Source organism: Piliocolobus tephrosceles, chromosome 8 (assembly GCF_002776525.5).
Source record: "Piliocolobus tephrosceles isolate RC106 chromosome 8, ASM277652v3, whole genome shotgun sequence".
Classification (NCBI taxonomy): domain Eukaryota; kingdom Metazoa; phylum Chordata; class Mammalia; order Primates; family Cercopithecidae; genus Piliocolobus; species Piliocolobus tephrosceles.
In genome coordinates this window covers 12,901,763-12,913,410 of record NC_045441.1, presented here as the reverse complement: position 1 = coordinate 12,913,410, position 11,648 = coordinate 12,901,763, and the positions used below count along the sequence as shown (strand labels likewise).

Genomic DNA, 11,648 nt, shown 5'->3' with positions numbered 1-11,648 from the left:
AAAAAAAAAAAAAAAAAAAAAAAAAAAAAAAACTAGCCGGACGAGGTGGCGGCGCCTGTAGTCCCAGCTACTCGGGAGGCTGAGGCAGGAGAATGGCGTAAACCCGGGAGGCAGAGCTTGCAGTGAGCTGGGATCCGGCCACTGCACTCCAGGCTGGGTGACAGAGTGAGACTCTGTCTCAAAAAAAAAAAAAAGAATGGAGGATGAGGCTGGGCACAGTGGTTCACGCCTATAATCCCAGCACTTTGGGAGGCCAAGGCAAATCACGAGGTCAGGAGTTCAAGAGCAGCCTGGCCAACATGGCGAAACCCCCTCTCTACCAAAAATACAAAAAAGTAGCTGGGCGTTAATGGCGGGCGTCTGCAATCCCAGCTACTTGGGAGGCTGAGGCAGGAGAATTGCTTGAACCTGGGAGGCGGAGGTTGCAGTGAGTTGAGATCGAGCCACAGCACTCCAGCCCGGATGACAGAGTGATACTTCACGTCAAAAAAAAAAAAAAAAAAGGAGGATAGCCAGGCATGGTGGCTCACATGCTCACGTCAGTCATACCAGAACTTTGGGAGGCTGAGACAGGGGGCTCGCTTGAGGCCAGAAGTTCAAGACTAGCCTGAACAACACGGCAAGACCCCATCTCTACCAAAAACTTTAAAAATTAACCAGGCATGGTGGCATGCACTTGTAGTCTCAGCTACCTGGGAGGTGGAGGCAGGAGGATCATTTGAGCCCAGGAGTTTGAGGCTGCAGTGGGCTAAGATTCCACCACTGCACCCTAGCCTGGGTAAGAGAGCAAGACCCTGTCTCAAAAAAAAAGAAAGAAAGAAAAAAAAGAACGCTTAGGGGATGAAAACCAAGAGCTGTTCTGTTTGAGATACCCATGTAAAGTCCAGGCGTGGACACTGAGGAGGCACTGGGAAACCCCAGGTGGCAGAGAATGAAGATACGCATTTAGGAGTCAGGAACTTCTGGCTGGCATTTACACACCACAGATAGAGAAGGGATCCAATCCAGGCTGGGCCCAGGACTCGAGGAGGAAGCAGCAGTGGACTGAGGAGCAGCCAGGAAGGCTGAGGAAACCACGACAGTGGGTGGAAGGCCAAGTGAAGGAAGTGTCAAGGAGGGAGCACGCTGCTGCCTCCGACCCCTACTGAGCAGGCAGGACAAGAAAAAAGGTCGGAAGTGACCAGACGTGGCTTGACGGAAAACTGGTGGTGGCCTGGACAAGAACGATTTTTGGTAAGACATAATTGTCAGCCTGAGAAGTGGAATGAGCGAATGGCAGGAGGGAAGAAGAAAGAGGCAGGTCTGAGTCCTGCTATGAAGGCAAGCAGATCAATGGGGTAGTTAGCAGTTGTTATGGGGTTAATTAAGGCATGAACTTTTCTAGAAAAGGAGAACTTGTGCAGCATGCCTGTGTGCTGACCGGAGTCACCCAGGAGAGTCAAGATGAGCATGCAGGAGGGAATGGGGAGCCACGACACCCAAGGGAGAGGGTCCCGGATGCAGGTGGAGGGCAGCATCAGGAAGGAAGAAGACAGCCTGCCAGGTGTGGCAAGAGGAAGGGGTACGTGTGGGCTCACAAAGGGAGCTCCAAGCTGCATGGCTGCCCGCAGACATCCAGGACCCCAAACTCCTAGCCCCAAACAGGCACAGTCCAAACGGGGCCTGATGTTTCTACCACCACCTTGGTGTCCCTGCTGCATGTGACCTGAGAGGCTTGGGTGAGGGTGGAGAGAAGTCCATGTCTAACAAATATGGCAGCCTCTGCTGCAGCCGGGGTAGGGTTCAGCAGTTGCTTTACCTCTTATTGGTGAACACAGACTCCCTGGGTTCATCTTCATCCTGATTTTCACTCAGCCCCTGCAGGAACCAAAGTGCACTTAGGTCACCTTGAAGAGTTCTCAACCCATCTGCCCCACTCCAGAAGCCCGGGCACCCAGGCCGGAGCCCTTCCAACAGGGACAAGGTCCAGTCCCACGAGAAGGAACCGACATGCCTTTCTGGGACCTGAAGAGTAGAGGTCTCTGCCTCCGGATTCCAGAGGACGTGAGCACTCCAGGCTCTGCACTCTGGGGCTGGGCCCTGCTTCCCCACCAGTGTTCTCCCAGCAGGCTCTACAGGCTGAGCCCCACTGCCTGGAAGTCAAGACACAGGCCTGCTGGCAAACCCAGTGTCCCTCACCTCTGGTATAAAGGTCGAAGGCCCAGAAAACAAGCAGAGGTAGAATCTGAAAGGAGAAAGTGCAACGTGAGGACTGCGTGGAGAAACCCCATAGGGAGACAAGTTCTCACCACCCCATCTCCCCACCCCGCCTGCCTGGACCCTGGTGACCCACACCCCAGCACTCCTCTGCACCACTGAGTGGCCTGAAAGGGCTATGCCACTACCCTCCCTCCTGCAGCCCAGGCAGCACACCAGCCCCCAGCGCTCACTTCTTTGCTTTGGCACTGTTAGGGTAGTCCACCACCATGCCACCGGAGAAGCCCGCCTTTGTGGCTTGGGTTGTGATCAGCTCCAACTGAAGAAAGAAAGGCAGTGGGTCAGGCAGCGGAGGCGAGAGGAGCAGACAGCTTTACCTCCCTCCCCTCCTTCAGAAACCAGTCTGCCCCAGGACGAATCCTGCCTGGGAGAACTTAAGGTCGCTGTAAGCCACGTAGAGAAAAGTGCAGGCATGGCCCACACCTTGCTCAGGAGAATTAGAGAACAAAGCAACTCCTCTCATTCTCACTTTCCAGTGCAGGGACCCAGCTCTCCACTCAAGTTTAGGAAGGAAATGGCCACAATTGGAAGCCAGACTCATTCATGTTATTAGTCAGGGACAGCTCTTCACTTATCTTTCAACATCTGCATCCTGCTCCGCCATTCCTTAATTATACATCACACAACAGACAACTGTCGGTGCCCTCTCCCCCTTCCTAAATGGCATTCACTTATTTGGTTATGGAAATCAGTCGTATCACCTTATCTATAATACCATGTCATCTGCCAAGAGAAGGCATCCCACCCCACCTCCGCAAATGCCACCCCCTTAGGATATCAGGTCATCAAATGTGACAGCAGGGGCCACACTAGGGGGCGTGTTTTCTCCTTTTCCCGCCAATCTTCATCAAGTTTTTTGTCGCTTCCCCAGGACAGCTTACCTGTTGAGTCCCCCCGCTCCCTTGCACACCCAGTAGCCAAGGGACTCACCTGCTCTGAGCTCTCAGGGTATAGCTGCAGGACAGCTCGGGATCCCCGGACCTGAGAGAAACAGGAACATCACTGTCTTACAAATGACCGCATCAGCTTAGGGCCTGGACACCCTCCCTTCCTTCATTCACCGAGTATTTCCTGAGTTTCCATTATGGATGAGGCACTGCTGTTAGGGCTGGGGATAGTCATGAACAAAAGAGATCACCCTGAACTTAGGAGCTCACATTTTAGTAGGGGAGGCAACTCATTCACAGTAGCAATTTTTTCTTTGTTCCAGAAAGAGGAATTGGACAAAGTGACAGAGTTTCCTTTCAGTTCAGTTTACTTTCGGTTCCAAAAAGGTCTATTTCAGATGGACACTTGAGCAGAGATTTGAATGGAGTGAGGAGCTGGCTGTTTAAAGGTAGAGGGGAAGAGCCTTCCAGCAGGGAGAAGGGGAAACATAAAGGCCCTTGGGACTACAATATTAACCCAGTACGCCAGGAGGAAAACTCATGTGACACACAAGACCAGCGGCCAGATTGGCAGGAGCAGTCCACCCCAGAAAAGACCAGTGGCCAGATCGGCAGGAGGAGTCCACCCCAGGAAAGACCAGCGGCCAGATCGGCAGGGGCGGTCCACCCCACGAAAGACCAGCGGCCAGATCCGCAGGAGTCCACCCCAGGAAAGACCAGCAGCCAGCCGTCGGCAGGAGCAGTCCACCCCAGGAAAACTAAGGGTGGGCTGGACCAGGCTAAGGAGGCAAAAACCAATCGGATCCTTCAAAACGGACTCATTTTTAAGCTGGCACAGTGGCTTACACCTACAATTCCATCACTTTGGGAGGCTGATGCAGGAGGACTGCTTGAAGCCAGGAGTTTAACACCAGCCTGGGCAACATAGCTAGACACCATCTCTAAAAAAAAAGAAAGTAAAAAATTAGCCTGGCATGGTGGTGTGTGCCTGTTGCCCAAGCTACTTGAGAAGCTGAGACCAAGATTTTGAGGGCGCAGTGGATCACACCATTGCACTCCATCCCAGGCAACAGAGCAAAAATCTGTCTCAAAAAACAAGTAAGATTTAAAAAGAACTCATTTTTAGGACTTAAAATCTCAGACTATCACCTAATCCTAGTGAACAACTGAAATTAACATCGTAAGTTAAAAAGGCAAGATAAAGCTACTATCGGCTCTCTCTGCGATAAATAACTATCCTGTTCCCCATCCGAGGAAAAGGATCAGCATTAGGTGGAGGGAGAAGTGAGGAGTCAGAAGCATGTGGGCACTTTGGAAGGTACCCCTCTGGATGGTCTCAACACGACATCTCTTGTCCTCACTCTGCTCAGTCCATGCCCCCAAACCAACTTCTGATCCCCAAACCAACTTCTGACTACAACTCAGAGTAACAGACATAGGAATACCAATCAACAGAAGTAGACCCTATTACAAGTTAATAAATTGGTCTCCGATTTTGCCATCAGTGACTTCTGGGTTTGATTAGCATATATCAGTCCACTGAGCTTGAACTTCTTTAGGCTGAGAAACCTGGACAGAAGCAACCACAGTAAGGTCCTGCCATCCCATGCGGTCCCATATGAGTAGCGTTCCCATCATGGGACACCTCAATTTCCTCACTCTACCTGCAGGGCTACGGAGGGACAGGCAGCTAACCCAGATGGGGAGAAAACCTTATACTCACGAGAACAGAAAAAAGAGAAGCAAAAAAGCAGTACAGGCGCTTGGCAGGGTTTTCAGACTTCTTGTTAGCATTACACAGCCACTGCACAGCAGAAATGCTAAAAAGGAACGGACCTAGTCAGGCAAGGGAGCAATCCACATTGCTCCCCCCACCGCTTCAAGCTTCTCAACATCATCCGTCTTGGATCTCCAAGAGAAACCCCTCCTCCCACAGCTTCCCTTCTTAGAAAGTGCAGGTTCAGGCCACGTACAGTGGCTCACGCCCTGTAATCCCAGCATTTTCTGAGGCCAAGACAAAATTGCCTGAGGCCAAGAGTTCAAAACCAACCTGGACAACATAGCAAGACCCCATCTCTACTCAAAAGTATTTTAAAGTTTAAAAATTTAAAGACAAAGAAAAAAGTGCAGGTCCACTGCAGGTCATGATTCTACAACAATGGAAAAATAAGACATACAGAAGGACAGCATTCACGTCCCTCAGTCAGTCCCAGAAACCTTTCCTCAACCTTGTTTCCATCCGTATCCCAAGTTGAAAATTTCTCTGTGTCAAGACTGTCTGCCCACACACCCCTCCTTGTTCCCTTCCTCCAATCCAAGGAAACAGGCTTTAGACTATTCACACATACACAGCCACCCCATCACCCTTCCTCTTAAATCACTCCCTTCCACTCTACCTGTTAAGTGTTTTCACAACCCCCAGATTTAAAACCTCAAGCAACCGAGCACGGTGGCTCACACCTGTAATCCCAGTATTTTGGGAGACTGAGGCAGGTGGATCACCTGAAGTCAGGAGTTTGAGGCCAGCCAGACCAATATGGTGAAACCCCGTTGCTACTAAAAATACAAAAATTAGCTCGGTGTGGTGGCATGTGCCTGTAATCTCAGCTACTCAGGAGGCTGAGGCAGAAGAATCACTTGAACCCAGGAGGCGGAGTTTGCAATAAGCTGAGATTGCCCACTGCACTCCAGCCTGGGCAACAGAGCAAGCCTCCATCTCAAAAAATAAACTAAAAAAACCCTCAAGCAGTCACTATGTCTTCCTTCCTGCCCTTCCCCTCCCTCTGCTATACACACACATGCAGAGCCCTACCTCCACTCCCACAGTCGCTCCAAACTTTCACGTCCCCCCACCAATGCTCAGCGCTACCAGCTCAAATGCTTCCACCTAACTCCTTCTCCTCTTCCATCTGAAAATCACCTTCCTTAAACACACATCTGATCCCGTCACCTGCCAACTCCCTATCATCTACTCCATCAAGCCCAAACTTCTTAGGACACACTTAAGTGCCTTCTAGGAACCAACCACACACAACGCCATATTCTGTGGAATCTCTCATTCATCACTCTCATCTCAGGCCCCTTTCCCACTAGTGTCAGTGCCTCTGCCCACTGTTCCCTCACTCGGAAACCCTCTCCTTGACTATCCAAATTCCTCCCAGCCTTCAAGGCGCAGCCCCTCCACCCAAGGCTTTCCTGTGCTGTGGCAGCCCCACGACTCTCTAGAACACACACCACTCATGGCCTTATATTCAGTTGCCTGGTCCAAGTCCTAAAGCACCTAAAAAACTGTGGAGAGTCTTAAACGCAGAGACTGTTTCATTTCCCCGTACTCCACAGCAACTTGTATGTCTTACATGTAGCAAATGTTTACAAAAGAAAGTCTGGGCCGTGCGCGGTGGCTCACACCTGTAATCCCAGCACTCTGGGAGGCTGAGGCGGGCGGATCACGAAGTCAGGAGTTCAGTACCAGCCTGGCCAACACGGTGAAACCCCGTCTCCACGAAAATACAAAATCAGCCGAGCATAGTGGTGAGCACCTGTAATCCCAGCTACTTGGGAGGCTGAGGCAGGAGAACTGCTTGAACCCGGGAGGCGGAGGTTGCAGTGAGCTGAGATCGTGCCATTGCACTCCAGCCTGGGCAACAGAGTGAGACTCCATCTCCAAAAAAAAAAAAGTGTGCTATACTACCTCACCTCTCCCCCAAAACAAACAAAACTGACCACTCCCTCCTTCCGAAACATACAGACCATACTGCTGGCCTTCGGCTTTTCAGCTTAAAACACCTCACCTGACCATTACCAAAAAGCATCTGCTACCCTTGAAATTATTCCCCAACCCCTCTGGGTCTTGTTCCAAGATGTAAAAAGAAAACCTTCTAATCCAAATTTTTACCTCTCACCTGGCTCCCCACTTCACATCCCCACCACTCAACCTAGGGTAACCAAAGGAGGTCTCCCCTGCAAGTAATGATTTGTAACTTCCTCCCCTAGTTTCTTACCTTCACTCTCACACTGCACCAAAAACTAAACAGAACTGATCGCAGCAGCCTAAGGAAAACTTAATTTTAACGCTCTAAGATCTGTTATCAAAGTGCTACGGGGATGTTTAATCTGACCCTGATTACAGAGAAAGGGCTCTGGAGCGCTGAAGAGATTAGAGCAAGCCCCGCCGCTCTCCACCAGTTATTCGTTGGCAAATAAAGATGGCTGTTGGGGCCCACAAGATGTCTGCTAAATGGCCACTTGAGGCTAAAAGGCCACCTCCCCTCCTCCACCAGACACACAAAGCCAACATAGAATCCGTACCAGTGGTGCCTGAACCCGGCAATGCAAAATAATCACAATAGTAGACAAGTTATACTTTTGAGATGAAGTCTTGCTCTGTCGCCCAGGCTGGAAGTGCAGTGGCGTGGTCTTGACTCACTGCAACCTCTGCCTCCCAGGTTCAAGCAATTCTCCTGCCTCAGCCTCCTGAGTAGCTAGCTGGGACTACAGGTGCCCACCACCGTGCCTGGCTTTTTAGTAGAGACTGGGTTTCACTGTGTTGGCCAGACTGAAAAGTTTTAGAATCCAAAAAAATACATTCTTAGGCCTTGTTCTAACCTTGTAAATCTGAAAATGCCATGGGATGTGTATTTGTAAATATCTGCGTGACTGCTGCACAGTCAGGTTTGGGAAGTACTGGCCCGCAGGACTAAAAGCAGGAAGTGGCTGGGGTGGCTCACACCTATAATTTCCAGCATTTTGGGAGGCCCAGGTGGGTGGATCACCTGGGCAACATGGCAAAAACCCATCTCTACAACAAACACAAAAAAAAGGTAAGCTGACTGCGGTGGCTCACACCTGTAATCCCAGCACTTTGAGAGGCTGAGGCGGGTGAATCACAATGTCAGGAGATTGAAACCATCCCAGCCAACATGGTGAAACCCTGTCTCCACTAAAAATACGAAAATTAGCTGGGTGTGGTGGCACGCTCCTGTAATCCCAGCTACTTGGGAGGCTGAGACAGGAGAATCACTTGAGCCTGGGAGGCAGAGGTTGCAGTGAGCCCAGATCGCACCACTGCACTCCAGCCTGGTGACAGAGCAAGATTCTGTCTCAATAGAAAAAAAAAAAAATTAGCTAGGTATGGTGGCATAGGCCTGTAGTCCCAGCTACTCAGGGGCAGATCACCTGAACCCAGGAGGTGGAGGCTGCAGTATGAGCCGTAATCACAGACACTGCACTAGAGCCTAAGTGACAGAGTGAGACCCTGTCTCTAAATAAATAAAAGCAGGAAGTAAAGACCCTCACCTGATGCAACCGTCAAATGTGCCCGGCTTGAATGGGATGCCCTGGCCCATATCCCCCAGCAGTAGGTCTCCCTCTATCTCTCGGTCCACAGCCTCATCTACGTTAGAGAAAAGGCAGTCAGAGAGACAATACCTGTGGCTTCTCCACATCCATCAGGGTAATCCACCCTGGTGCCAAACAGGACATACTTACCCAGCATGGCAGGGCTGATATCCAGGCCCACCCAATAGTGCCCTTCATCTGAGAGATAACTTCCACTCAGCCCAGTGCCACAGCTGGAAGACACGATCATAGACTCAGGGTCAGTTTGCAAAGGTACTTCACCACCTTAGACAATCTGAACCAGGCCCCAGAATCTCACCCAATATCCAGCAGGTAACAGGGCTTATTCTCTGGCAGATAAAGAAGCTCCAATGCTCGCCCAGCCATCCTGGTCTGGATATCAATCATCCGTGAGCTGGGAAGGCAGAAACACAAGTGGACATGGTAAAGGAGTTCTGGGTGAATACCTCCCCCAGACCAAAAACAAAAAAAACAAAAGCCAAGTTAAAAAAAAAAAAAGGATCCATCATCCCAAGGTACTCCTTTCTGACACCTTCTAAATTGGGATCAACAAATTCAACTATTTAAAAGTGACCCCAAAATTCCATGTAATTCAGGACCATGTTATTTGGTGGTAACAAATTATCATTGTACCAGCTGCCAAGCAGATGTGTAAAAGGCAAATCACTTTCCTAATAATAAACAACCATTGGGATCTGCAACTCTATTAGGCTGGGCTGCTCTAACATTTGTTGAAAACATTTTCTGCAAGAATTATTCTCCATAGTTTCTCTCATCCAGAAAGATCAATAATGCACAAAAACCTACAGAAGCACAGTCTGTGAGAAACACAACACGAGCCACGTATGGCCTCCCAATAGCCAGTCAAAAAGAAACTTAAACAGGTGAAAGAAACTGGAGTCATATTTTTAACCCCATATATTTGATAACGTATTTTCTTTAACCCAGTATGTTCAAAATACCACTTCAACATATAATCGACATAAAAAGTCAGCAGTAAGTACCGGGCCTGGTGGCTCACGCCTAGAATCCCAGTACTTTGGCAGGTCAGGGCGGATGGATCCCGTGAGCAACTTACCAGATCCTTGGGCAACACAGCAAAACCCCCTCTACACAAAAAAAATCACACAAACTAGCCCGGCGTGAAGTGGCGCGCCTGTAGTTCCCAACTACCCGGGAGGCGAGGTTGCAGCCACTGCAGCACTTCAGCCTGGGCGACAGAATGAGACCCTGTCGCACACTCACACAAAAATATTAAGCTATTTCAGCCGGCGTGGTGGCGAGTACCTCTAGTTCCGGTTGCTGGGGAGGATGGCTTGAGGCTGCAGTCGGCAGGAATCATGCCATGGTACTCCTGCCTGGGCAACAGACAGACCCTGTCCCTAAAAAAAGAAATGGTATCCAATAGCTATTTATTTACTGATTGACTGAATCAGGGTCTCACTCTGTCGCCAAGGCTGGAGTGCAGTGGTGCGATCGCAGCTCACTGCAACCTCTGCCTCTCAAGTTCAAACCATTCTCCTGCCTCAGCCTCCCACAGGCCAGCTAATTTTTGTATTTTCAGTAGAGACGGGATTTCACCACCTTGGCCAGGTTGGTCTCGGAATTCCCTACCTCAGGTCATCCATCTGCCTCGGCCTCCCAAAGGGCTGGGATTACTGGCGTGAGCCACCACACTCCAGCCATTTACTTAAATAGGGCTAGTCTCTCAGTGAGAAAGCATGGAAAAACCACAAAATACCTTTTTTTTTTTTTGAGACAAAGTCTTTCTCTGTCGCCCAGGCTGGAGTGCAGTGCCGTGATGTCGGCTCACTGCAACCTCCCCGTCCCAGGTTCAAGCGAATTCTCCTGCCTCAGCCTCCTGACTAGCTGGGATTACAGAAGCCCGCCATCGCGCCCGACTAATTTTGTATTTTTAGTAGAGCTGGGGTTTCGCCATGTTGGCCAGGATGGTCTCGAACTCATGACCTCAGGTGATCCGCTCGCCTCGGCCTCTCAAAGTGTTGGGATTACAGGCGTGTGCCACCGCGCCCGCCTCCGCCCCCAGTTTTTTTTTTTTTTTTTTTTTTTTTAAGAGACGAGGTGCGGTGGCTCACGCCTGCAATCCCAACAGTTAGGGAGACGAAGGCGGGAGGATCACTTGAGCCCTGGGATTGGACCACCTTGGGCAACACGGCGAAACCCTGTCGCTACAAAAAATTTAAAAAATACGCCACACGCGGTGGCGCGCGCCTGTGGTCCCAGCTACTGGAGAGGCCGAGTGGAACCACCACGCCCGGCTAATTTTTTTATTTTTGGGGGGAGACGGGGGCTCGCTACGTTGCCCAGGCTGGTCTCGAACTCTCAAGCTCAAGCGATCCTCCCGCCTCAGCCTCCCAAAGCGCTGGGACTGCTGAGATTACAGGCGTGAGCTACTCCCACCTGGCCACAACTCTAGTTCATACAAACCACCCTCTATGAAATTCAGACAACACACCAACGGCTGTCGTTGAGATTTATTGGCAAACAAGGCGCCACGATAAGCATCCTACGGCCATTAATTACTTCCTTCCCCCCACCAAGACTGACCCCTCGCCCGTACCCACCGCCCAGCGCCTCTTTTACCACATGCTTACAAGTTGTCACACTCGACTTTAAAAACCACCCACGGAAAAGCAAGCGCGATCACCCCATCTCAACGCTGAGATACCGAGGCCCAGAGAGGTCGGCAAAGTTGATTTACCAGAGACAGAAAAGACACCCATCCGGGTCCTTCCCTCCCCGCACCCCCAAATTCTGCGGGCTTTCCGGGCAACGCCAGCAACCGGGACAACTTGCCGCTTCCCGACCCCCGGACACCGCGCAGTACTCGGGCTCCCCTCACTTGCGAACGTATTTCCGGGCTTCATTCTCATCATAAAACTGCGAAAAAAAGAAAAAGAAATGGCAGGTAGAGGAGAAATTCACACGCGGTGGCCGCAGAAGTGGGGAGAGGGGTGTCCGCAGGTCCTGGAACTTACCAGCTCCGGTGGTCCACCGTGCTCCGGACGCCGGCCGCGGGACGCCATCCTCACGCCTCAGCAGCACGCCTGCGAGTGGCGTTTCCCGGAACCCGCTTTTATGTCATCAGCCCGGCGACCGCTTGGTAATACGCATGCTCCACCCCTC

General features: G+C 50.8%; 1 protein-coding gene across 3 annotated transcripts in view; it reads right to left on the bottom strand.

Annotated features, from left to right (window-relative positions):
- Positions 1-11,627, bottom strand: part of BUD23 (BUD23 rRNA methyltransferase and ribosome maturation factor) — a 14,399-nt gene extending 2,772 nt beyond the window's left edge. Inside the window, exons 1-11 of one of the 3 annotated variants that reach the window (XM_023218687.2) lie at positions 11,501-11,547; positions 11,365-11,402; positions 9,789-9,883; positions 8,800-8,895; positions 8,631-8,713; positions 8,439-8,535; positions 4,867-4,963; positions 3,187-3,237; positions 2,430-2,515; positions 2,179-2,224; positions 1,799-1,857 (exon numbers count right to left, since the gene is read on the bottom strand). In XM_023218687.2, the coding sequence (XP_023074455.1) occupies positions 1,799-1,857; positions 2,179-2,224; positions 2,430-2,515; positions 3,187-3,237; positions 4,867-4,963; positions 8,439-8,535; positions 8,631-8,713; positions 8,800-8,888 (608 nt within the window). In that variant the 5' untranslated portion in view covers positions 8,889-8,895; positions 9,789-9,883; positions 11,365-11,402; positions 11,501-11,547. Of the gene's footprint in view, positions 1-1,798; positions 1,858-2,178; positions 2,225-2,429; positions 2,516-3,186; positions 3,238-4,866; positions 4,964-8,438; positions 8,536-8,630; positions 8,714-8,799; positions 8,896-9,788; positions 9,884-11,267; positions 11,403-11,500 lie in introns of all 3 variants that reach the window. The other 2 variants (XM_023218686.3, XM_023218685.2) reach the window with 2 other exon arrangements.
- Between the last annotated feature and the right edge of the window lie 21 nt (positions 11,628-11,648).